At 41.4% G+C, this 23,663-nt stretch overlaps 1 protein-coding gene across 3 annotated transcripts in view; it reads left to right on the forward strand.

Annotated features, from left to right (window-relative positions):
• Nucleotides 1-14,346, forward strand: part of SLAIN2 (SLAIN motif family member 2) — a 37,358-nt gene extending 23,012 nt beyond the window's left edge. The window contains exons 7-8 of one of the 3 annotated variants that reach the window (XM_027717728.2): nt 7,309-7,618; nt 11,024-14,346. In XM_027717728.2, the coding sequence (XP_027573529.1) occupies nt 7,309-7,618; nt 11,024-11,090 (377 nt within the window). In that variant the 3' untranslated portion in view covers nt 11,091-14,346. Of the gene's footprint in view, nt 1-7,308; nt 7,619-8,688; nt 8,730-11,023 lie in introns of those variants that run through there. The other 2 variants (XM_039385050.1, XM_039385053.1) reach the window with 2 other exon arrangements.
• The last annotated feature ends 9,317 nt before the right edge of the window (nt 14,347-23,663 follow it).

Below are 23,663 nucleotides of genomic sequence, written 5' to 3' on the forward strand. Positions count from 1 at the left end.
GAAAGTACTTTTTTATATGAAAGTCAGTAAATATTTCACATTAAAACCCTAGAAGATACAGTAATACTTGTGTCGTGCTCCCCGAGGAATAGGAATTGTCTAAAGTGTTAGTGATGGGAAGTCTCTGTACTTGGGTCCTGCACCACATAGATTGTGCAAAGCTGTAGAATTTGTAGGATGGCTTCCATGTAGGAGCTACCTGCTTTCTAGTGGATTGTGTGACGCTTTTGTACTTAGTGGCACTGTGAGCACATGGATTTTAAATCTTTAAGCAGAGATAAATACAATACTTTCTCAAAGAGCTGTAGGTTGTTCAAACTATCAATAAAGTGACAGTCTGCTTGCCAAGATCCAACTGCTTGGCATGTTCAGAGCAAAAGGAGGAAGAGTAAGTTTTGAGGAAACTAACTATTCTAGTTCGGCTGATCAGAAGTAAAAGTAACCACTTGTATTTCAGTGCACACCATTTGTGACAGGTACTGCCACAGCATACAGAGTACTTCAAGAGCAGCAAATGGTGTGGATAAGTGTGCTTATCCACATGCTTATGTCAAACTTCATGTTTCCTCAGCATTGTTCAAAGTGTACTGCCTAAGTTTTTTGCACTGTGGTTTGGTGCACAGAAATGTTTAGTTATTGAGTGTCTGTTTCATGGAGTCTCCATTGAGAAGGAAGGAATTTGATATATATGTATTTAAAATTCTTTCCATATCACCCCACATCTCTGACTTGCAAGAAGTGTGAATAATGATGGGGGAAGAAAGTGCCATGTGTGGTAGCATATTTAAATCTGAGTGAATTAGGGCAAAACAAATTCAAAATAAGAAGGAAGAAGCTGTTCTTCATTTTGTGTGGTAAAACAAAAACACTGATTCAGTAAAAAATGGTCTAGTGGAATACTTGAGGACTGAAACACTCTGGCCACTGGTCTGAGTTCCTAGTAATTTCTAGGAACTGTGCTCATTTTTAAAGGTCTTACTGTCCTTTATTGGCTGTGGATGGGTATACCTTAAAAAAAGTTTATTGGAAGACCTTATGCCAGAAGTTGAATCAGAATTGCATATTGCCACATGCTGTTTTGTATTAGATTCTAGTTGGTAGAAGGAATAAGGCTTTTATTCTTAATATGCACAGGCAGCATTTTACTGTGTTTATGAACACTTTAATTCCTCTTTGCTGTTTGTTGAAAATGACAGTTTTAGTTAGTTATTAAGACTGAACTGAATAGACCCCCTAGTCATATTTTCAGCACGATGTTGAAACACATGATGAACTTCTTTTATAGTTCTTAAAATACTGTGAAGTTTGCACTAACTGAAGGGTAGGAAAGGTGATGGCAATTATTATATGCTATTAAGTTTAGAAAAGGATTAACTAATGTTATTAGGATTCTAATTGTTCTTCTCCTACCTTCTTTATTGTGATATTCACTGACTGGTGATAGGATTACTGAGCTTCCTTACTCAGGGTCAGGATCTTTATGCACAGCTGTTCCCCCATCTTTCTTCCTTCTCACTATGGAAATAAGCCTTGCTAGTGCAATCAGTTTTATGCTAGTATAAAACTCCATACGTTGAGGTGAGCAGAGATGTTTGTTCACACATCATGTTACAAAGACTGTCTGAAGGCAAAGCTTCATTTCATTGACTGCTTTCCTCCTTCCCCCCTTAAATATGCTGCGGTGAAAATACAGAGTCAACGCATTCCTTTTGGCAATAGGTAATTCTCTCCATGCCAAGACTCTGCAGCTCTTGGAACGCTGGCTTCTCTCTTGGTAACTGGTAGGTAGTGAGGTCATTTCAAGGCAATACCAACCCTTGAATGTTACTAGAGAAAAGGCAGGACACAGGAGCAAAGAAGCAATAAAAAATAGTTTCCATCATGTTGTGTACATGCTGGCAGACGATAATTCTTAGCATTAAGTCTTCATTTTAAGTTTGAGTCCTCTTGCATACCCTTTTGAAGAGAGAAAAAAGACATCTGGCTTACGTCTCCATAACTGGAAAACACAATTTGTTTATATGATGATCACATTAGACAAAGATTTATGCCTTTCTTTAGTGTTAATATATTTTTGAAAACACTATTAAAATGAAAAGTTTAGTCTTGCTAGGTCAAATATGACAGTTTAATTTTCATCTTTGTATCTAATCTTGCACTCATATTGCTGTAGCATGTTTGCTAGGTGGCTTGTTCTCCCTTTGGTGTATTAATTTTTTATTTTTTTTTTTTTTTTGCATTTCTGGGCTTTTTGCCCTGCAAGAAGCTTTACTCTTACTGAATCTGCGCATTTTGCACTGCAAAATTTCTGACACACTCCTCTGTAACTTTTCGTCATTAAGAGCAAGAACCATTCACAAAACCCCATCACTTCCAGAGTCATAACTGCTTTTTGAGTGTTTAACTCACTCTGTTCCTTGATGCTTCACAAGTGGATGCAATTCTGAAACTTCCAGTAAATTTAGTTTCCTTATCTTCTTAGACAAATATAACACTTCTTGTCTTTCAACAGCTCTGCAAAGGCAGAAAAATTTGCCTCGTGCTGCCTTCAAAACCAAACAGTTTCTTCAAACTCCATCTGCAAAAGGAGGTAATTAACTTACAACCTCTTATCAAGCTCCATCAAATCTCAGATAATTGTTCACCTGCATTAAATCTCACATGTGCTAGATTAATAAAATTGCTGTTGCATGTCGAGATTAACCAAGTGGTCCTTGCTATACGAAAGTTAACTTTTTGGTCTAAATATTAAAAATAAACTCTGCGTCATATAGGAGATTGTATTTTGAGATAAAAATCCAAGGATTTATGACTTTCTAGCATTAATCAGGAAATCTGTATTAGAAAAGTACACTCCTAAATCCATATTCATTAGGCCTGTATTTGGATAGGAAGTTTTTTAATTGCAAAATACAGTTTTAAAAGCAAAAGTAGTAAAAATATACATACTTTGTGCTAAAACCAAAACCTAACAAGTTTATCCTTGAAAAGATGAGCACAGAATATCAACTTGTTTTGTGTGTGCTTCTGGTTTCTCTTTTCCTCACAAAACTGGAAGGTTAACCCCAAGGTACAATAATTAGATTTCTTTTTTTTTTCTCAAGGAATTAGAGACTTTTGTATATAATATTCCAGTTTCCTAATGGCTGAACTTGCCTTTTTTTTTTGAAAAGAAAATGTAATATATTGAGTCTCTAATCCAATTAGACAAGTTTTATCTGATTTTTAATCAACTCTGGCAGCCTTTTATGTGACACTGCCTCAGTTTCACAATTAAGAGAAAATAACTGATTTTGGTTTTAAGCATGGTCTGTTGTCTATTACAGTTTAGAAGATCTCATTTTAAGGATCATATTTCACTTGAGACTAATTCATAAGCCCTCTGGATGCTAGAATCCTTTAAGCACTGTAAGAGTCATTTGTGCAGACATGAGGGTGATGACAATGTACGTGTTCCTCTTGGTGGTGTAACAATGCTGACTTCTTTGAGTCACCTTCATTCCATGCAGAAACTTTTAGTGAAGTACAACTGTGAAACAGATTCATATGAATTAATAGGAAGTCTCTACGTTTTTCCTAATACTTCATACCAAATAAAGAAAAGTTCTCAGAGTGTTCTCCTTTGGCATAAGCCCACCATCTCGATTCCTCTGCAAAGCTGTCTTGCTTTCTTTCCGGCCGGCTATGCCTTCTTCTGGATGTCTGGAACACTCATTAGGTCAATGGTCTAGTCTGAAGCTGTGGGAATGTACAGAAAATTAACTATTTGTAAAAATTTATTAACCGTAGAGAATGAGGAACAGAGCGTGCTGCACTGCCAGTTATGTATTCCAGTTAATAGCTGCTGTCATTCCTTACTGCACATGAGGACCCTTTCAGTTATTTGCTTTCTGCCCTTTCAGTTATTTGCTGTTTTGTAGTCCTTGATGTATTGATTTTCTTTCTTTCATCTGAGATCCTCATGAGTATAGAATTATTTGGCAGGAATGAAGCAAGACTTTTGTCTCAGAAGAATGAACAGCTGAGCAACAATTGATTTTAGTTTCTTAAAATACTATTTATTACCTAGCTTGACACCTTTCACACACACAGACATTGGCTTTTTTTTACCACTTTGCGTAAAAGAATTCAAAATACATTCAAATAACTAACTCTTACCTCACAGTATTTGCTAAAGCTTATACAGCAGTCCAGTATCAATCAGATCATAGAATCATAGAACGCTTTGGGTCATCTAATCAAACTACCTCCACCTTCAGTGAGCAGGAAGGTCTAGATCTTCAACTAGACCTAGGTTGTTCAAAGCCCTATCCAGCCTGGCCTTGGAACACTTGAAAGGATGGGGCAGCCACCACCTCTCTGGGCAACCTGTTCCCATGCCTCAGCATCCCCACAGAAAATAATTTCTTCCTTTATATATATGTAAATCTATACTGTTTTAGTTTATTACCCCTTATCCTATTTCTACAGGCTCTGCTAAAAAAATCTGTCCTCATTTTTCTAGTGAGTCCCCTTCAAGTACTGAAAGGCCAAAATAAGGTCTCCCCAGAACCTTCTTCAGGCTGAATACCCCTGAACTCTCTCAGCCTTTCTTCATTGGAGAGGTGCTCATCCATTTTCTGTACCTGCTCCCATCAGGTCCATCTTTCCTGTACTGAGATGACAGATCAATCTATTGATTCCCATAGTTTTACCTCATCTGTTCTTTCATGTTGGTCTGAATCATCTCATCGTGGTGATTGTGATTTAGAATTAAGAATTAGAGTTTAATCTGTTTTCAAGTCAGTGTGCAGCAACTGGCCTTGGAGTGCAAGTCACATAAGTTTGTAGCTTCAGAGCATCCTACTTTCCCACATGGAGATCTTGTGCTCCCTGCCCACAATCCAGGACAGAATCCAGAGAGAGTAGGAAATCTAAATGTCATGACTGCACAGTGCCTTTTTCTTTCTTTCTTTCTTTTTTTTTTTTTTGTTGGTTGCCAGATGTTATAGTTGTAGTTGGTTCTAGTTTAGTTTCTAAGGAGATGGAGATTGGTGAAGTTATTAAGCACAACCCTTAACATGTTTACATGTTTTTATTAAACATGGATCAGCTCAATACTGCACATGGATACACAATTATCAAATAGTCTTTGACTGAGGCGGTACCTCACTCTTTGTGACCCTGTCTTACAAATAGGCCAAACTGAGTTTAATGAATATCCAAAACTGCTCTAAGACAAAATTCTTTATCTGTAGAACAGAATTACTAGGCAGTTTGCCAGACTGCATCATGTGGACTGCTCTGGAAGACAATTCATTCCTTTATGTACAAGAATGAATACAGTTCTCAGCAATGTCTGCAGTGCTGTGCTGACAGGAAATGTTTTATGAATTGACAGCTCAAGTTGGCAGCATGGTAGAATATGGTCAGCAGAAAGCTAGAGAGAATGGAGAGGACTAATTTACTGGATGCTTACTTTCACTGGGAATGTGACAAGCTTTCTTCAGTTACAGCTTTTTGTTGCTTATATTCTGTACCTAAAAACCTTTTCCCTGATGTGCCTGTAAGAGGCCCAAAGCTGTATTCAGTTTTTATACACTGGCATTGCTCTGCTAGTAGTCACTAATATGGTGCTGGTTTTGTGTTTCAAGCAAGTATTGTAACAAGAAGTTCAGTGATAAAAACTCCCTATATGTACACTGTAGAGTGACTTGGAAATTCTGCAGATGTGATTGCACCAATGTTACAGGCAAGGTCATGTTTTAAAAACTTCTAATATGTAATTTATCTTAGTCCTAGGAGCACTTTGCTGCTAGTCTTGTCCAGTCATTCTGTTGTTAATGCTTTCCTTAATCCATCCTCTGGCTCGATGCCAAGGTTTTATTTTAAGGTTTTTTACTTATTCTCCTTGCTATTTAGCAACTGTCATGTATTTTTGACCCCTCTGCCACCTTTTGTCAACTTTTCCCATGAGCAGCTTCGTGCTGTATTTGGTCAGCGGAAAGGCCCTTTTGGATAGAAATCAAATCCAATTAACATCTGTAATGAGGCACATATTAATCTTCCTAGATATCCCCTATACGAAATGGCTTCAAAATACGACCTGAAAATTACTACTTCCTCTGTACCCCATTAAGGATGCCACATTCCTGTCACTACTTGTCTCTTCTCTCACTCCTCGTGTTCTTAGTGGATCTACCTTGAAAATGATAATAAAAGCTGTGTTAAGGACCAGCTTCTTTATGTACAACATCTGTCAAAGAGGATGCAACTTTGGTCTCAGTATAAAACATTTATTTAGTTGAGGAAAGAATAGTTCATGCAAATCTAATAAATGTAAATGTGATTTTGTTTTAGCTCCATAATTGATTTGATTCTCCTATGTTGACTCTGACCAACCTTAATCAGTTTGAAAGCTGGTGAAATTTCATACAATTATTAAGATTATGGGTTAATTAAGTATTCTGTATAATTTGAAAATATTTCTCATACTTGTGAAGTATGAGAAACGACTTGATATCAAGACCTTGCATACTAATTTAGATACAAAGTATTTGAAAACAGGTATTAGTGATACTGATAATTTAGATAATGTTTGTAAGAAGAGAAAGGCTATAAATTGTTATAGTTGTCTGGTTTAAGTTTCATAGTAGCACCTTAACCTCTTTGGTGTTGGGGTTGGCTAATGTCATCCTTAATCCAAACCACAGCACTATACCAGTTTTTAAGATGAACATTAACTCTATCCCAGCTGAAACCAGGACAGCTGACCCTAACTTTTTTTCTCCATCTGCCAGAAAATGTGGAATGTGACCATATCTTTAGATGAATTCTAATTCAGTGGTTAAAAAGAACAGCATAAAGAAACATGAGGATGCTCTGCACTCAGAATTTCATCTTTGAAGTCTAATGTAGACTTTGAATCCATTTAAAGACTGTCTCACACTAGAATACTGTATTCTTCAACATTTTCTTTCAGGATGAAAATTACGTTCACATATTTCTGAAGCAGTTAAATTTCTTCTTAACCAATACCTTCTCCTCTGCTTCTTTTGATTTGATTGATATAACAGTTATAGCCTTATTAGGATTACTTACAAATCCAGATAAATAAATATTTGTAGTAAGCAAACAGGGTATTAGAGTTATATCAAAAACACATGACAAAGAAGAAATCTGAATTCCTGTTTCTCATTGCTGCTTGATTGGCTGTATTCCATTATACATTCCATATTGTTTGTATAATCACATAAAGTAATTTCCAGTTTTTAATTACAGTTATACTGTAATTTAAGCTGAAAGTAATTTCTGTATTTTATTTTCCAGTACCTTCTTCAAGTAAATTCCGCTCACCTGCGGCACCGTCTCCCCTGGCTCTGCGACAACCAGTGAAAGCATTTAGTAACCATGGACCTGGTTCAGTTGCCTCTCCAGAAGTCACACAGCTGACGCACAGTAGTTCTTCACCAGGGCCTCTTGCAGCCCAGAGCTCAGGCTTGCCAAGCCCTGCCAGCAGTATTAACAGTACTACTCTTACCAGACCAACAGGGATGAGGAGTGGTTTGCCCAGACCCAGTGCCCCTTCCACAGGGGGCATCCCAGTGCCTCGTAGCAAACTTGCACAGCCTGTTCGCAGGTGAGTCTGGGACAGGCAGTCTTAAGTTTTCATAATGAATTTTGTACATTATGTATTTGTGCTGCTCCTTCCTGCAATAGTTATTTTGATCTCAAGGTCTTCAGAACAGATATGGAGACCTCCATGTGAAGTATTTGCATGTGTTTCCAAAATAGTTTTGAATACAAACTGAGAAAAACGATCTTGAATGGGAGAGTGAAGGTGAAGGAGTGAAAGTGAAATTAATAATGTAAGATACTGAACTAAGTAAATAAAGTCTTAGTATGGGCTGAGAAGGCAGCAAGAATTTGTCTGCATGTGGTAAAAAGTTATCAAAATATAGCTGGCAAGTGAAAATTCACTTTTGTCACTAAGTGACATACTCTGAAGTCAGAACTATTTGCCTTCATAACTGAAGCAGTGGTACCATGGTAAGAACAGTTTCTCTCCTTGGGTAGCTAGAAAATTCCAGAAGGAAGATGCATGAGGACAGAGGAGACATCCATAGCATTTGCTAAACTTAAAGTAAAAATCAATGCAGTTAACCCACAGGACAAAACAGAATTTTCAACTTAAACATAATTGTGCTAGCACCCAGATGTAGGAGTTGCTAAATGTCAGTGTCTTTTCAAAAACAGCTGCAAGAGAAGACTGAGTATTAACTGTGATTGTGAATTTTCACTGAAGGTGTCAAGCAAAAGCTGACACAAAGAAGCAGTCATCCATGAGAAATAGTAAGAATCTCCTTAAACAGAAAGGAAAAACAATTGGTCTGCAATACTGTAAAAAAGATAAAACAGTGCTAAATAGCAAAGTGGAAGAGTTCTGTTCTGCAGTGAGTGCTGGGCAGGGGAATGCCAAGTGACTGCCACAGTATCAACTGTTTTTTTCACAGTATCAACTGTTTTGCAGTCTGAGTCTGTGCTTCAGCAATATGGAACTTTGTGTAATAAAAAGTGATTGTTTTGCCAGGAACTTCATAGCAGTGAAGTGTGGTTGTCCAAATCACAACTTGCCTTATAGAAACGTGTTTCACTTATTAAACTATTTTTTTTCTAAATTTTCCTTTCTTTTTTTTTTTTTTATTTAAGGAAACAGCCCCAGGTTGCACCAGGGGAGATTTAGATTGGATATTAGGAGAAATTCTTCACTAGAGGGGTGGTAAGACATTGGAACAGACTGCCCAGGGAAGTGGTGGAGTCACCATCCCTGGAGGTATTTGAAAGATGTGTATGTGGCATTTGGTGATATGGTTTCACGGTGGACGTGGCAGTGCTGGCTTAACAGTTGGACTTGATGATCTTAAAGGTCTTTTTCAACCTAAACAATTCTATGATTCTGTAATGCAGAATCTGTACACAATGCAATAATGAAGTATCAGTAAGACAGGTTGTCCTGAGGACAACTGGCTTCTGGAGCTTGGAGACAGAGATAAGAAGCTGAATAGCCCCTCTGTAATCCAGGAGGAAATAGTTAGTGACCTGCTGAGCCACTTGGATCCTCACAAGTCTATAGGAGCAGATGGGATACATCCTAAGGTGATGAGGGAGCTGGCGGAAGAGCTCGCCGAGCCGCTTTCCATCATTTACCAACAGTCCTGGCTCACTGGGGAGGTCCCAGATGATTGGAAGTTGGCAAATGTCACGCCCATCCACAAAAAGGGCCAGAAGGAGGACCTGGCAAACTACAGGCCCATCAGCCTGACCTCAGTGCCTGGCAAGGTTATGAAGCAGATCATCCTAAGTGCAATCACACAGCACCTACAGGATGGACAAGGGATCAGACCCAGCCAGAACGGGTTTAGGAAGGTCAGGTCCTGTCTGACCAACCTGATCTCCTTTTATGATCAGGTGACCCACCTAGTGGATGAGGGGAAGGCTGTGGATGTGGTCTATCTGGACTTCAACAAAGCCTTTGACACCCTCTCCCTCTCCTGACTCCTAGAAAAGCTGGCAGCCCATGGCTTGGACAGGGGCACTCTGTGCTGGGTTAGGAACTGGCTGGAGGGCCGGGCCCAGAGAGTGGTGGTGAACGGTGCTGCATCCAGTTGGTGGCCAGTCACTAGTGGTGTCCCCCAGGGATCAGTGTTGGGTCCAGTTCTGTTTAATATCTTTATTGGTGATTTAGATGAGAGAATTGAGTCCACCATCAGCAAATTTGCAGATGACACTAAGTTGGGGGGGAGTGTTGATCAGCTGGAAGGCAGGAGGGCTCTGCAGAGGGACCTGGACAGGCTGGAGAGATGGTCTGATTCCAATGGAATGAGGTTCAACAAGGCCAAGTGCTGGGTCCTGCACTTTGGCCACAACAACCCCCTGCAGCGCTACAGGCTGGGCACAGAGTGGCTGGAGAGGGGCCAGGCAGAAAGGAACCTGGGAGTTTGGATTGACAGGAAGCTGAACATGAGCCAGCAGTGTGCCCAGGTGGCCAAGAAGGCCAATGGCATCCTGGCCTCTATCAGGAACAGTGTGGCCAGCAGGACCAGGGAAGTGATTCTTTCTCTGTACTCAGCGCTGGTGAGGCCACACCTGGAGTGCTGTGTCCAGTTCTGGGCCTCTCAGTTCAGGAAGGATATTGAGGTGCTGGAGCAGGTCCAGAGAAGAGCAACAAGGCTGGGGAAGGGACTTGAGCGCAAGTCCCATGAGGAGAGGCTGAGGGAGCTGGGGTTGTTCAGCCTGGAGAAGAGGAGGCTCAGGGGAGACCTCCTCACTCTCCACAACTACTTGAAAGGACGTTGCAGCCAGGTGGGGGTTGGTCTCTTCTCCCAGGCAGCTATCAGTAAGACAAGAGGGCATGGTCTTAAACTCTGCCAGGGGAGGTTTATTGGATATTAGGAATAAATTCTTTATGGAGAGGGTAATCAGGCATTGGAATGGGCTGCCCAGGGAAGCGGTGGATTCTCCGTCCCTGGAGGTTTTTAAGATGAGAGTGGATGTGGCACTTAGTGCCATGGTCTAGTAACCACGGTGGTGTTGGATCAAGGATGATCAAGGGTTGGACTTGATGATCTCGGCGGTCTTTTCCAACCTGGCTGATTCTATGATTCTATCTGTGAATGTCAAGATTTTGATGAAAGCAAAATGTAATATTCTAAACAAGGATTTCCCTGTTTACATACGTGACTGAAAAAGTGGCCTATTTTAGATGTCAGCAGATTAAGCTTGCATTTTCACAGAGTATAATAGCAGTAAGTTGTCTGCCTATTTATTCAGCCTTTTTTTCTGACATGGTAGCTGCCAAGATACAACACATACAATCTGAAACTGAAAATACTTTGGAGTTTATCTTAAGTAAACTGTATTGCAGAGAATTAAATAGATGAAGTATGTATTTCAATTATTTATAAAACGCTTAAATTCTTATGTATTGTAGATGGAGACTTCAACAGTTATATATGAAACTGAAAAATATCTCATTTCATTTTAGATCATTACCCACTCCCAAAACCTATGGCAACGTGAAAGATGAGAGTTGGAAAGATGGCTGCTACTGAACTGCAGAGCTTAATGCAGAGTTCCAGTGCTCACGGATGCTTCCTCACCAGGCTAAAAGACAGCTTGATTAAACAAACTGTTCAGATGTGACTCTTGGGATTTGTAAAAATTCCAAACCTCTCTGTCTCTAATTAGCACAAACTGGCAGAGATTATAAAAGCAGCACTTTAATAACATCTAACATCAGATGTTTGGTGGTCATACAATCACTTCTACATTAAATTGCTATCAGTTCTGGGGGTTTTTTTCTTGCTTGCTAAAAATGTATCAGTATGAGCATTTATGAGAGTGGCCAATGTCTGGGCAAAAACCGAACAAATGCCAAAGAAATGCCCACCTTGAAAAACAGCAAGGATAACTGTCAACCTACATTGTCCAAAATATCATTTTCAGCCTTCTTTAACTCAGCAGAAAGATTGGTGTATATGTACTATTGAAACAAGGCTACATTAATCAGAGCTAATGTTCTGATTGCAGATTGCTACAGTGCTAGGGAAATGTTGCTTTTAACAATTGTATGAGATCCTGGTTGGGGCAAGTGGTACATATATCCTTCAAGAAGAATCAACAGTTACTCTGGAGGATTAGGCAGAACAGTGGGTTGTAGCCGTGGCTTTTATCATATTAAAAGGTTTGAATGTAGCAGACACACACAAATGCAATAGTATAGATTGCATCTTTCCTATGTTGATTTATTGGCTTTACATGCTCTTATATGTTTGATTGCCAAAAGGGCTTAATGTCAGTTGTACAATCTTTCTAACCTTAAAGTTCCTGGCTCAGGAAAGATGGCCTTTGCTACTGTAGCCACATTTTTAACACAAGGCTCGATATTTGGGGAAAACTTTTTTAATAGCAGGTTTCCTTACAAAGGAAAGAGCAAGTGAGAATGTTAATTTGTTCTAATATCATACTGCTATGCTTGCAGCCGCAGCAACTGTAAATGCTGATAGTTAAGGAGAAGGAAACACAACTATGCACTTGTAACATACAAATTTTAAGGAAATGAGTTGACTCTTGATGCCAAATGATATTCATTTAGGTGATGTTCCATGGTATGAGGGAGTTTTCTGTATCCTATTTTTTTACTTTCATCCATTTCTTAAATTGGTTTATTTTAAATTGTAAATATTTTTACAGAAGATATTGCCCATGTAAGTGTGTTTAAATATGTACTTTGCCTTACATATGTGTATCTTACATTACTGGTAACAGAGTATGAAACCTGCTATGTCTGTTTACAAGCTATTAAATTCCTCTGGTGGCTCTGACTTACTCTAACACATTTTGCTCAGAACAACTGATATATTTAGCATTTGAACAATTGTTTTCTGTTTTGGAAGACATCATGCAAACATCTGTAACTAAAGTTGTATTGGGTGGGACTAGTTAAATGGAAGGGATTTTTGTTTGAAGCTTTTTCAGTATTTTGGGTGTACAGTTGATTAAGTTTGAGAATGTGAATGGTATATCCTTTGTGCAATGACTGACAAACACTACAAATTGGATTGGATGGTAGGTAGCCTTCAACCCCATTAGTATCTGAGTTTGGGACTGCTGTTGTATTTTGACTCCCACCACTAAGAGGATAACTAATCCTGAAATTCTAGCACTTGAATTTTAGGCCAGCATTAACATATTTCTGGATGAAAAGCCATGCAATACTACTTGACTTGGAAGAAACCAAATAGAAAGGAGTGGAGACTTAATGTGCAGCTCTAAATACTCAAGCAGACTTTGGGTTGATGGATGACTTCACACCTCAGACCAAGATCTGTGCTAAGACTTTGAAGTCGGAGTATCAAATATACTGTAATTCAGTCAGATTTCAGCAGAAACTACCTTGCACCAGTACAGAGCAGTAAATACCACTAATCTAGCCTTGAGTCACCCGCTGGTACAGGCAGTGGATGTCAGTATCTCATGTCACTGTTCAGCAGAAGAGAGAACTAGATCAAATGTGCATATTCTCACTAAAGCCCCAGTTTTTATATTTCAGCATTTTACAAAGCAATGCTGCAGTCTTCATTGAAGAAAGGTGAATTTTAATTGGTGGATTTTATCAAACACTTGATTGACTTTTAACTTTTGAAAGTCAGTTTAGATGACGATATTGGGGGTTTTACCATGGCTGCATCAAATTGTGTACGTTTCCTTAAGTTAAGTAATTCATCGCTTGGGTAAATTCAGCTTAAGTTTTATAGGGATTTTTTTCTCTGCTGCTCCCCCCGAAATACAGCAAATGACTTCCTGAGAAGACAGACTGTCTGTTTACTAGAAAGCCTTTGTGCATTACCAGTTTATTAATATCAGGAAATCATGGGGCTCTGTGTTTAGAGATTTATTGCAGAATTGTGGAAACATGGATTTGATAAAATAGTGCCTATGATTTACTTAACTTATGTTTGATATAGTAGTAAGGGTTTTATGAATGTGGATTACTTTTTGTGCCAACAGCTTGGAGTTGATGTATGTGTGTAGGCAGAAGGATTTGTTCTGCTCCCAAAGTTATTTAATTTCTTTCCTGTGTTTGAATGTTTTTGTAAGTGTTAAAAGTGTAAAAAAAAATATAAAATATTCTTACCACAAAATACTTCCTGAATCATTATTTTAAACAAAGTGTTTTAAAAAGTTTTTAGAAATTTAGAGGATATTATTTTATGGCTTTTTGGTTTTTTGGTTGGTTGCATTGTTTTTCAAGAACTGTATTTGCTTTTCCAGAGGTTACCAGCATTGACTTCTGCCCCCTGTAATTCATGAACTGAGTACAACATTGTATTTGGGTGAAATCTGTGATTTCATTGACAGAGTGAGGTGGACTTGTGTCTCTGCTTTGGAAGGACAGTGCATAGTTCAGAGTGGTGTGAAAAACTATATTCCGAATCCCCATCCAGAGTGATTTGTATGTGCAGTTCTAAGTATACAAGCTGCCTTCCATTTTTGCAGGATTCATGCTCACTTCAGACCACCACATGAAACAAACTTTTGATTTTGAAAACTGTGGAATTTCATGCAGAATAATGAGCAATGTAAAAACGTACCTAGTAAGCCCTCTTGGAATTGCTAAGTACACATTTTTTCTAGCTCCTACATGAATGCCTCCATCTTTGACTCACATAAAAGCAAGAAGTTTGTTTTGAACTTGGTAACTTTCTGTAATCTGCATTTTGCTGCGAAGCAATGTATGCAATAGTAATGTGAATGCCATCTTTGTCTTATCTTTTTATTAATAAAATTAAGAGAGGTTTAATTCTATTTGGTAGCCACTTAATATTAAATTTGCTTAACAAAATTTAACCTATGAAGCTGGTAATTAATTGTTTATTGCAGCATAGGCCCTGTTTATTAATTAAGCCAGTAGGTTAAAATGTTTCCGCCTAGTTAGCTAACCTATTTATGTAAAGCTAGCTCCACACCTACTACTCCTAAAAGGTATTCACTGCCCCTCTTTTGTTGCTTCTTAGTTGTGCAGTCAAGTACCATTTGCCTCACACTGCTTCTGGAAAATAGAGCAGTCTCAAAATCTCTGGTTATTAATAGTCTGTCGCCCTTCTCTTTTACTAGGTTTCTGTAACAAACTCTTCTATATTAGACAGTTGTTTTTAATTAGCATCATCACCATATGGAAGGCTCAAGATTAGAAACAGTATTTCCTCAGTTCTCTTATTCTGGAGGAAGGTGTGTCAGCTCATTTGGGTTTGCGAGGTCCTGTTATATTTGATAGTGTATTCCCCTCTAGAAGTCTATTGCAGTGGTGAAATAAAATAAGAATGAACACATAAGGAGGCAGAAGGCTGAAAATGCTTATGCTGCTGGTCATGAGGTGACTGCAGAGCGCACAGTTTTATCATTTAAAACTTACCTTTTAATGCAAATACTTCTGAGAAAGAAAAACTGGTGTGGGAAACAAACATGACAGTGGTATGTCTGTAGTTCTCCCTCTTTTGGTTGGTAAGAACAGGAGCAAACTTGAGATTTAATTTTTACTTATTAAATATAACTCAATATCTGGTCTCTCTTGGAGGTGTGGGTAGGACCACAGTTGACCATGTGATCTACGTCTGGGATTTTCTCTCCTTCTGCGTATGAGGGGAGGAGATCTTGAACGAGACCAGGATCGAGGTCGAGGTCGAAATCATGGTCGAGACCGTTCTACTGGTCTGTCTCTGTCATCTCTGTAATCTCTATCTCTGTAGTTGTCCTCATATTTGTAAGGCCTCTCCATTCTCTCCCTAGGGTGAGTGTGTCAGAAGTCAGAGGAGTCTTCCAGATTTTCTGCTATGCTTCATATCCGAGCGCACATTGTTTCGACGGTCAGTTCAGTCGTTCTTGGATCGTATATTGTTATTAAGCAATTAACATATGATGCAGGGGCACCTTTAATTAACTTTCTTCTGCATTGGCTGCGTGCACGGAATGCTCTCTGGATCTAGCCACTGGTGGTAGTCTAGGTCACAATAAATGATTTCCAGCGTAGCCAATTCCCGTAAGTACTGGATGCCTTCTTCTGCCGTAGTCCACCTTCTTGGAGAACTCACCAGCTCCTCTCTAAATGGGTACCTCTCCCTTGCAGCATTGAGGATCCGGGGCCAAAGACTGCGTGAATGTGTCTCTCTTCCAATTTCCTGTTCAATGACTCAATCTCGAGCCATAGATCCTAGCTGCTGCGCTTCAAAACCTTCTAACTTGTGGCTTCTAGCCCCATTATCCCAGCAATGTAACAGCCAGGTGAGAATTCATTCACCAGGTTTGCGACTGTAATCTCTTCGTAGGTCTCGGAGCTCTGCTGGGGTCATTGATCGCATAATTTCACTTTCTCAAATGACTTCCCCTCTGCTTCTTCCATGGGGGACCACTTCCTCTCTCTCTCTGCGTCTCACATGGAGACCAAGTGTGCCACGAGGATGGGTAACTATGTCGTTCCTCAGACTTACTAGTTGGAGGTAGGAATAATTCTCCCTCATACCAAGGGAGAGGCCCTAGCAAGCTCTCCCTTTCTTCCAAATCCTTTAATGTGTAGTCCGATTTCAACTTTGGCATATCACTGGCCTTCTGTCCTGCCACTCCTTTTTCCTTTGGACGTGCTCCTAGTTCTTTTGAGTGCGCCCCTTCTCTAGCAGCCGCTTCTTCTTCTTTTGCAGCAGCCCCTTCTTCCCTTAGAGACGTGGATGGGGCAGGTCCTGTTGCTCCCTCTAACTCCTCTTCTTCTTCTTCTTCTCTTGCAGCCGCCTCTTCTTCTTTTCTTACTAATTGCGGAGGTGGGCCTGTAGGTTCTATAACCTCCCTTATCCATGCCTTCTTCTTCACTATAGGGGCAATAGTGATTTCAGAATTTATAGTTTGGGTCCCCCTCTCAATCGTAACTTTGACTCTAGATGTAGTAGTTTGGGTTCCAATTTCCGTGGACTTAACAGAAGCCATGCTGGCTTCAAGTGGGATGTGGGTCCGTTTCAGTGGACTCAGTAGAGACAGCACTGACTTCAAGTTGTGTTTGGACCCTGATTTCTGTGGACCCAATAGGGACATCACTGGTTTCAGGTGGCATGGTTTGGGTTTCTGTCTCGACCTTAACCTTCTGAGAGTGATCTACGGCAGCTCGATGAGCACTAGCCAAGCCCCCGTACAAAGCAAAAAATTGCATGTTTGGGTCATCATATGAAAGACACCCTTCCCTTTGACCATCCAGCTCAACACTGGTAATTGGGGTGCCAGGAAGAGCTGTGCTTCGGTACCAGTTACCTCTGAAGCTGCTCGTATGCCTTCATATGTTGCTAAGATTTCCTTCTCCATAGGGGTGTAATTGGTCTCAGAACCTCTGTAGCTTCAGCTCCAGAAACCAAGTGGTTGCCCTCGTGTCTCGCCAGGCACCTTTTGCCAGAGGCTCCAGGAGGGGCCTGTATCTCCAGCTGCAGAGTAGAGTACATTCTTTACATCTGGTTCTGTCCTGACTGGTCAAGAGCCACGGCACGTGCAATTTCTTGCTTGATCTGCCTGAAAGCTTGCTGTTGTTGAGGACCCCATTGAAAATTGTTATTTTTACGGGTCACAAAGTAAAGAGGGCTCACAATCTGGCTGTACTCTGGGATGTGCAGCCTCCAGAAGCCTATGGCTCCCAGAAAAGCTTGGGTTTCTTTCTTGTTTGTCAGTGGAGCCATTGCTACAATCTTGTTGATTACGTCTGTTGGTATCTGGCATCATCCATCTTGCCATTTCACCCCTAGGAACTGGATCTCTCGGGCAGGTCCCTGGACTTTACTCTTCTTGATGGCAAAACTGGCCTCGAGGAGAATCTGGATGGTCTTCTGTCCTTTGTCAAAGACTTCTTCTGCTGTGTCCCCCCACACAATGATGTCATCGATGTACTGGATGTGTTCTGGAGCCTTACCCTTCTCTAGTGTGACCTGGATCAGTCCATGACAGATGGTTGGACTGTGTTTCCACCCCTGGGGCAGTCGATTCCAAGTGTATTGAACGCCCCTCCAGGTGAAAGCAAACTGCGGCCTGCACTCTGCCACTGAGGGAATGGAGAAAAACGCACTGGCAATGTCGATGGTGGCGTACCACTTTGCTGTCTTGGACTCCAGCTCGTACTGGAGCTCCAACATATCTGGCATGGCGGCACTCAACGGTGGCATGGCTTCATTTAAGCCACAATAATCCACAGTCAGTCTCCATTCTCCATCAGACTTACGTACAGGCCAGATGGGGCTGTTGAAGGTTGAGTGTGTTCTGCTGACGACCTCTTGGCTCTCCAACTTCCAAATCATCTTATGGATGGGGATCACAGCATCTCGGTTCATCTGATACTGTCGTCTGTGTACGGTTGTCGTGACTATTGGCACTTCTTGATCTTTCACTCGCAGTAGTCCCACTGTGGAAGGGTCTTCTGAGAGGCCAGAAAGGGCAGACAATTGCTTGGACTTCTCTTCAATCACCATGGCTATACCAAAAGCCCACTGGTACCCCTTCGGGTCCTTGAAGTATCCTCTTCTTAGGTAGTCCATACCGAGAATGCAAGGGGCTTCTGGCCCTGTCACAATGGAATGCTTTTCCCATTGGTCTCCTGTCAAGCTTGTGTCAGCCTCTACCACTGACAACTCTTGAGACCCTCCTGTCACTCCAGGAATAGAAACAGTCTCTGTACTCTTATGCTCCGATGGCATTAAAGTACACTGGGCTCCAGTATCTATCAAAGCCCGATATCTCTGAGGATCCGATGTGCCAGGCCATCGAACCCACACAGCCCAGTAAACCCAATTATCTTCTGTGTCCCTCTCCTTCTCCTGGCAGAAGGCAGGGCCCCTCTATTGGTCTTGGTCAGAGCATTTGTCGTTGGACTTTGGCTGCTTAGAGGCCTTTTTGTTATCATCGAAGCGGACCTTTGTCTTCCTGAGTCTCGGAGATTGCAGTCTTTTTTTCAGGACATCTGCATCAACCACGTAGACAACTTTCTTATCGTCTTCCTTGTGTTTTAGTTCTCTCACTCTGACCTCAAGTTTGCAAGTGGGTTCACCATCCCACTTCTGACACCAATATTCTTTAGCCAGTTGTAATTGGCTTCCTGTCAAACCCCACAGACTACAGAAGAAAAGCTCCCAAAGAGAGGAAAGAAAAAAACGAAATAGCGAAAACTATATAAAATATATATATATTTTACATATATTACAGATATACAATTAAGGTGCTATGTACATATGAACACAGGAACCCCAAATCGCTCCCAAAAGGGAAAGAGGGGAAGAGAAAAGGGAAAAAAGGACAAAAAGGGACAAAAATGGACAAAACCAAAACAGGTATGAACAATTGGAAAACCCAGTAACCGACAAAATAAAGAACTAACAGAATCTCACCACTTCCCTTGAAAAAAGCAGGACAGCTGGACGCAGCCCAGCACTCTCCCCTCACGCGTGGCAGACAACAGCAGTCACTGCAGGCCTCAACTCCAGATAAGCAAGACCGAGACAGGGACCCACCGTTCTCGAACCTCGCTGGAAGAAGAGAAAGAGAGGTCTCTCTGACTGGCTTTATTTATACCTCAGTTTACGTAAAGGAATACCATGGAATACTTCCTTGGTCACTTCCTTAGTTCCTTCCTGGTTACAAGCTGGTCTCCAGGAAGGCCTAGACTGAAACTATCACAAATTTTTACTTTTTAAATATAACAGGTGAGATACAAGGTTGCTTTGATTTAAAACAACAACAACCAAAAAAAAAAAAAAAAAAAAAAAAACAAAAACAAAAACAACAAAACAAAACCCCAACCTGCTCCCAACTTGCACTTATGCTGCTGTGCAGTCTGAGTCTGACACCTACAGGCAGCTGTCTGTACTCATCCTGCTTCAGGAAGGTGAGGCTGGGATTCAGGTGCTCTCAGGGGCATCCATATTTTACACCCAACTTCCCGGGAAAGAAGATGCTCTTGGCTCAAAGAATTAAAGAACTGAAAGGAGCAAATTCCACCAGATTCGCTTTCCAGATTTTTTACAACAGTATTTTCAGCTGTGATACCACACAGAGTTGTTCTGTGTTGTCACTGTCCTCTTTGCACTAAATCATAAACTCTGCTGGGACCAGTCAAGCACTTAGAAGAACACAGAATGTAACTGTAGCGATTAAGCCAATTTGTACCTCTTCAGTAGGATTTAAAGGAACAGGTAACTAAAATGATTCCTTGCCAGCAAAGTTATTTTTGAACTTGGTGCTTCATCTGCCTGTTACAAACAGTAAATTAAAAAAAAAAAAAATTATTAGGTCTGAAAGCTGGAAAGCAGAAAAGCAGATCCTCTATGCAGTGTGGCGCTCTCTCACATGAGACAAAAGTGGATTATATCTTTCACCAGACTAAGACTAAACAAAAGAAGATACTTCCATTATAATCTGAGCTCTTATCATCAGCATAGGTATAAGTAATAATGTAAATCCATTTTCTTTTGAAAATAGTTTTAATAACTTACAAAAATAAAGCTTAAAAGAGAGTGGCATGTGATGCCTTCTCCCCCAGCATGTTCAGCCCTCCTTGCTGCTTTTAAATTATCCTTGAGAGCTTATTTCCACTGGCAGCTACAGCAAGGGAGATTCAAAAGAAATACACCTGTTGGGGGTCAGTGGTATATGCATTACTGAGAAGGTGACTGTGTAGTCCAGCCCCAAGTAGTACTCAACTGCCGATGATCATGCGCAATGAGCACAAGACAGACCATATATTCTTTTCATTCTGTTCTTTTTCATTCTCTTTGCCATGATTTTCTTGAGACTGTAGCCGAAACTGCAACTTTTCACAGCCCTGCTATGACAGGCTGATTAAAAGCCTTGCTAGTACCAACAGCTTGATCCAACGTCAGACAAACTACTCCCTCCCACCCAGCACATGATCTCCAGAAGCCTGACACCAGCTGCCTCCACGCTCCTCCAGCAACAGGGCTGGGGATTTTTTCATGGAAATCTACATAGTAACAGGAAGATGAATAAGGACACTTGTGTTCTGTGTTGTTCCCAGCCTCTGGCATGCCCAAGAGAAAAAGGCGCTTATTAAGTATGGGAGTGGGTCATCAGTGGCTTGACTTGGGATTCTCTGTGGCCTTAACTGCTTAAAGCCACAAAGGTGATCAATAAATATCTGGGTTAGAATGTGATGGAAGGGTGGTCAAGGTAGGGGGACAGGCATGCTGGTCTTTCCCCAGCCTTTTACTCTTCCCAGGCATCCCAACTTGGCCACGGACAGAGATCAGCTGCTGGGCTGCACTGGGTGCCCTTGCTCTAATAACACCACCACCCTGTAACTCCTAGCAGTCTCCTCTGTTTGTTTCACGGTGCTCTTCCTAAGTTATTTGTTTCTCTTCAGACATTATCAGAAAACAAATCTGAACAACCCATCACAAAAGCTTAGTTATCTGACTGATCCTTACCTCCTTTTCACCCAGCAGGGTTAATACTGTGTGAATTTCACAGCTAATGCTGCTCTCTCTGTGCTGCACATGGGTGCCAAAATGCTGACAGGAGAAAGTGATGCTGGACCAAGTTCTGGATTACAAGGAGTTTGGTTTGCATCCTGCTCAGGGCTGAGGGTAAGGCTGTACTTCTGGCTGACTGAACCTGGGACACACCGAGTTAAAGGAGCCCTACGTAAGCTTTCTTGTTCAGAGCTGTTTGTCTTAATGAAGGTCAGCAGGACAGGAGTATCTTGTGCCACCATGAATGGTGCACAGCTTTGTCACTCTGCTCCTTTAGAAATAAAAATTTCATTGAAGCACAAGCGGCCATTTTGAGTTCCCTCTCAAAGAAAAGGGGAGTGGGGGGAGATCAGGCAAACCTTCTACATTCATGCTTCTGCTTCAGCTCCTGTCTTAGCCTCAAATTTTTCAACTCTACAATCATCCATTTACCCCTACACTTACTCACCCAACTACTGAGCCCAGAGCAAGGTTATATTGTTTCTGTTCATCCATTCCCCACCAGGCTAATGGAGACACATAAAACCTCTGTTAATGCCGCTTCGAGTGATCGGCCTTATAGGAGTTACGAAAACCTTGTCCTGATTCTCTTCCTTTTAAAGCCATGCCTGGATGTCAGTGACAGCAGTGTGGCACCACCACCATCACACAGCCTCAAGAAAGCAGTCCAGAGCATGACCCTCCATCCATGCCCAGTCTTGCTGGCAGGAACCTGTGGCATCTGAGACGTGCAATGCCCCTGCCTGCACATGCAGCACAGGCAGCAGGTCATGGCCCCTCCCTGAAATCCTGCTGAGGGTGCAGCTGTGTAGCCACAGCAGCCATTGCTCACACCATGCACGGCTGGTGCAGAGCCAGCACTGCTGATGCAGTGCACACAGACCTCCTGTGTCTGTGGGATCAAAAAAAATTCATTATGGTGCAAGACTGGGCTATAGAAGACCCTCAGTTCCCTGCTCTTCCAAGGATGCCTCATTTATTTTCTTGAGGCTCAGTTCATCATCACTGAAATAATACCAGTCCTCCTTAACTCACATGCTGGGAGCGAGGGGCAGGTGCACTGCTATTTAGAGAAAGGGCCGGCCAGTCAGTTCATATCTCGTCTGACACAGTGGGGTAAGTTAAGAACAGAAATTTGGTCGATCTTGGTTTATGAGCCCAAATGTCAGAGAGCAGGTAACGTCTATTGTAAATGTCAGAGTCGAGGGATTTTTCTTTTCCCTTCAGAAGAATATCAACAAAGATTTAGTGACTATTTATGCTGCCATTCACTCAGGCTCAGCCTGAATGGCTTGTGCCCAGGTGCACAAACATACTGGAGGAATATTAAAGGGACTTGCTTAAAATCATAGATCTGGTAAAGCACCAGCTCAGCCTTCTTCAGCAGTAAAGCAGCTTTTGGCAACACAAAGCTCTGATAAGGGCTGGCAAATTCAGGCTACTGTCTCCAGAGCAGAACGCAGGGATTTATTTGATATGTGGTGTACTTCTCATCTTTACAATTTATCCCTACATGAAAATTTGCCCAGGGGAGTGCAATACAGCCATCAGTGTCAGCTCTCCTGTCCAATGGCCCACTGAGTGTAGAAGAAATGGAAAATTCCATTTCCAAAACCGCCTTGCAGCCTACTGCTCAAGACTTGCTACTGTTTAGGAGGCTCTGCTGATTTTGGACCTTATTTTCCCTTCAACCCCTTCACAGAGGTACCACATCAGCTTAGGGCTCCTTTCCCTGGCCCAAGTGCCTCAACGGCAGAACTGAAGTACAAAAAACAGGGGATTCTTGTTAGGGGCTCAAACCACATACCCTCAGTCCATCTCCCCCACTCCTTGCCCAGGCCATTTTTCTGTGCTGCCCTCCAACCTGAAGTGTCTCACCTGTTTGCATTAGCAGATTCTATCTGCATGCTCCCACTTTCTGCATCCTCTTCATTATGAAGGTAGTTAAGCCTGAGAGAGTTCAAGAAGTGTTTCAGTGATACTCTCGGACACGGGGTGTAACTCTTGGGGATGGTCCTGTGCAGGGTCAGGAGTTCGACTCAATGATCCTTGTGGGTCCCTTCCAACTTGGCATATTCAGTGATTCTGTGAAGTAACATCCATTACCAAAGCAAATCACTGAAATCTGCCTACCAGGAACCTTGTTTCAAAATTTGAAACAATTGGTAGGTTACATTTATAGCCCATTTAAGCCACTTTCCTTAGCCCTTCTATTTTACTGTCTTTTGTGCCTTTTTTACTCTTACAAATACTGTTGGGTTTTCTTTTTGCTCCTTGCTTCCTGCCCAGGATTCTCCAGACACTAGAGGGAGATCTTGCTTTCTCTGTGCTTTTCCATCTAAAGTTCGGTCTAGTTCAGCTTCAATTCACCTCATTGTCCCTGAGGTTGCACTGAATTGTCCACAAAGTCCTGAGTGTAATTAACAGCTTCATTTATGCCAGGAAAGCCCTAGTCTGAGGGAAGATGGAGCCATGCACAGCTGGACATATAAACCACCTCTTGTGGTGTCTGAAATATCCTTGTTAGACTTTTTACTCAGTGTCAGGTGGATTTAAACCTCCAGAAATTGCTTAAGATTTCAGAAATATTTTCCTACTGGTCTGGGTTTTTCCAACTAAATG

Source organism: Pipra filicauda, unplaced genomic scaffold (genome assembly GCF_003945595.2).
Source record: "Pipra filicauda isolate LSUMZ 115617 unplaced genomic scaffold, ASM394559v2 scaffold116_size3395265_pilon, whole genome shotgun sequence".
NCBI lineage: Eukaryota > Metazoa > Chordata > Aves > Passeriformes > Pipridae > Pipra > Pipra filicauda.